Below are 3,087 nucleotides of genomic sequence, written 5' to 3'. Positions count from 1 at the left end.
GTAAGAGCCACAGCCAAGGACATGGTCAGACTCCCTGAAAGATAAATAAAGAATCAGTGTAGCATACTCTCAGGAAGCACCACTCTATAAAAACAAAACAAAACAAAAAATGGATAAGAAAATAGATTAAATAAAGCAGCTTAAAGATGGGTCAGTATATCAGATTTTGTACAAAAGAAAAAAAAATGGGAAGATGAGGCATGAGAACGTTTTGAGAAAGCTTCTACACTATCCTGGGGTTAAGTGTCTGACTGCAGAGGATGGGGAGACATGGCCACTCTGGAGAAATTCAGAGATGAAAGGAGAGAGAATTTCGGTGGCTGATAGGGCAGCAGAGTCAAGCATTTTACAGTGTAAAGGGAAGAAACCTGCCCAGGAGGAGAGGATGGGGTTTCAGAAGTGGTGGGAGTTCACCTCACAAAGCAGGATCCTGACACAGGCAGGTAGGAGAGAAAGAGCCTGAGCTGAGAGGGAGGTTGGACGGGCTTTCTGTAATATGGAGAGACTGGGCCTGAAGACAAAGATACTTGGTGAAAGAGAGAGTGGCTTCCTGGGGGAACAAAAGCCAGGATTCCTTCAGAGTCTCCCTGGAGTTGGAGCATAGGTGGTTTGTGATGATGATGACAATGTTGGTGGGGAACTAGATTGCTGAAAACACTCAGGACGTTCCCACCTCACATTCACATTTGGAAAACACTCTGAGATTAAGTGTGTGAGAATAAGAGCAGCCTGGACCCAGGACCCTGTAACACGATCAATCTCTCCCCCAAACAACATTCTCTTCACCCACCTACCCCCAAATTGACATCACACATGAGATCCAAGCAATCTTTTTAATGTAGAACAAGCTCGGGCAGTGAGGGAGGGAGCTGTTCAAGTGTGCACATGAGCTGAGTAAGAGGAGTTCAAAATATGCTACTTCCCTTCCCCTCCCCTTCCCCTTCCTCTCCCTCCCTCTCCATGAGGTGGTGTACTGTGGGCATCAGCTGGAGGGACCTGGGCCTCTGGTACCCCCAATAGCCTCTCAATGGCAGCATGAATGTTTCCTCCTGTGGACATGAGGGCCTGTAGATTGGCATCACAATTAGCAAAACCCATGGCCTTTAGATGCTCCAGTTCTTGCTGGTAGCAGCCTTCAGTGAGGGAGGATAAGGATAACGAGGATTGTATGGACTGGGAGCAGGCATTGGCCAATGCATGGAGAAGCTGAAGAACAGCCAAAGTGGGTTGCACCAAGTCTGCTCTCTGACCCTGCCCTCCCCCCCTGGTTTCAGGGGGTTCTCTAGTCCCAGGTGGCCTACCTGGCCCCCATAAACAAGGTCCCAGCCCAGGCACCTCCTTGGACAGTATCTGCAGGCCTTTTTCTATCTGTATCAATGCCTGCAGTGCTCGTGGGTTGGTCAGGATAGGAAGTAGTGGCACATGATGTCGCAGGGGGCTTCCAGTTGCCAACTGGTGTAGCAGAGCTGGATTCTGCTGCAGGACATGCAAGGCTCTACGCAAGGCAGAGGGCGAGGGTCTCAGCTGACTGGTTAGAGTGGCTCTCCCTACAGGCTGCTGGTTCTCCTGGGAGAGAAGATCCGGGCCTGAGTTTACATCTGGCATACCAGTCCCACATTCTGAATTGGCCTGATTTGAGGCCACACACCTTGCCTGGGTAACTTCTCCTGCCCTGACCTTCTGCGCCAATGTCTTGGCCGGTGCCAAGGCTGTGGGGATGGTCGTGGTAGTGTTAGTATTAATGTTAGCGTTGGCCTCCTCTTTGCAAAGCTCTGAACTTGGATTGTGGCCTTTGGAGGCAACCAGTGGGGCCAGAGTGAAGAGCACGAGCTGCTGGATATCAGAGCAGACTGGACGCATAGGATTATCACCACCTGGCACTGCCTTCAACGACTCTAGCCCCCGCTTATCTGCCTGCAGGAGCTCCTGTTGCCGGGCCAGTTTCTGCAAGGTTTCCAGAGCCTTAAGAACTGGCTCAGGTTTCTGTACTGGCCTTGAGGATTCGGGAGCATGGCTGGCACTGGCTGGTTTCTCATTCACCAGGCCTTGAACCACAGGGTTTTCCAAGAACTGCACCACCGATTCAGGTGCAACCGTTAAGAGTTGAGCCAGCTGGCCAAGAAAGTCAGCCAGATCAGGTGAGCTCCGGACCAGCTGGCACAGCCCGGCCAGCATCCCGGCGCTCTCTGAGGTGGAGGGTTCAGAGTGATGCGTGCAGTGGCCAGTGGGGCCTGACAGAGTTCCGGGACCAGGCAGAATTCTTTTCAGACGGGTCCTCACAACCAAGTGGACCGTAGTACCATCAAGGATGCCACGCTGGCTCAGGATGTCTTGATCCCGGAGGATCTTTCCAGTGAAGATGAGCACCAATCGGTCGGTGTCACAGTGAAGGCGTTTGGAGATCTGTTTCTTAAAGTGGTGGACACTGCTATTTTCTGCCAGCATAAATTCCTGGCAGTCCTGTGGGGTCTTCACAGACACTCTGATAATGCGTGATGACATCTCCCTACCAGACACCAGCCGGCTGTCCCTTGCTTCTTCCCTAGCCCGAGCCATAGTTCCTCAAGAGCAGAATGCAGGACAACCAGAGGACCTGTAGAAGCCCAGGTGCAGCAGTAAGCACACCTGGGTGCAGGGACCAGTAGGTGTTGAGGGAAGTCCACTCACCCACGGCCTCCAGACACCACTTCCTAATGTAGCCTTGAGGTCACCTGGCTCCCATAGAGGTGTTGGCTGTCCTTTGCCAGGGCCAGCCTTGAGGGATATGATGTCAGTGATGAGGTCACAGTTGAAAAGTAGACCCGCATGGGGGAAGGGCAGAGGTCTCTTCTACCTGCCCAAGGTAGGCTCTCTTTACAGTGTGACTTAAAGAGCAATAGAAAAAAATTAAATGTTTCTGTCTAGAAACCTGTTGTGCACCAGCCTATTTCACTGTTGAAAATCATACCACCCTGAGATTGGTAAACAAATATAGCTAAGTAGGAAAGGTACTGGTCTGAGAACTGGCTTAGGAAGTGCTCGTTCTAGTCACCTGTCTTCCACTAAATGGCTGTATACTGACCATGGCCCAGTTCCCTTAAGGCCACA

The 3,087-nt window shown here is 51.4% G+C and overlaps 1 protein-coding gene across 1 annotated transcript; it reads right to left on the bottom strand.

Moving 5' to 3' along the window:
- Positions 1–336: 336 nt before the first annotated feature.
- LOC102733960 (ubiquilin-1-like) lies at positions 337–2,970 on the bottom strand. The gene has a single exon (XM_006732714.2). It carries the CDS (start codon positions 2,554–2,556, stop codon positions 916–918), a length of 1,641 nt encoding a protein of 546 aa, XP_006732777.1. The 5' UTR covers positions 2,557–2,970; the 3' UTR covers positions 337–915.
- Between the last annotated feature and the right edge of the window lie 117 nt (positions 2,971–3,087).

The sequence above is a fragment of the Leptonychotes weddellii genome, chromosome 11 (genome assembly GCF_054177405.1).
Source record: "Leptonychotes weddellii isolate Sample4059 chromosome 11, ASM5417740v2, whole genome shotgun sequence".
NCBI lineage: Eukaryota > Metazoa > Chordata > Mammalia > Carnivora > Phocidae > Leptonychotes > Leptonychotes weddellii.
The sequence above is the reverse complement of the archived record's forward strand: the minus strand, read 5'-3'. Positions and strand labels throughout refer to the sequence as shown.

What these genes read in the sequence shown, in the direction of transcription:
- LOC102733960 (XM_006732714.2), bottom strand. Translation starts at nt 2,556, where the DNA reads ATGGCTCGGGCTAGGGAAGAAGCAAGGGACAGCCGGCTGGTGTCTGGT.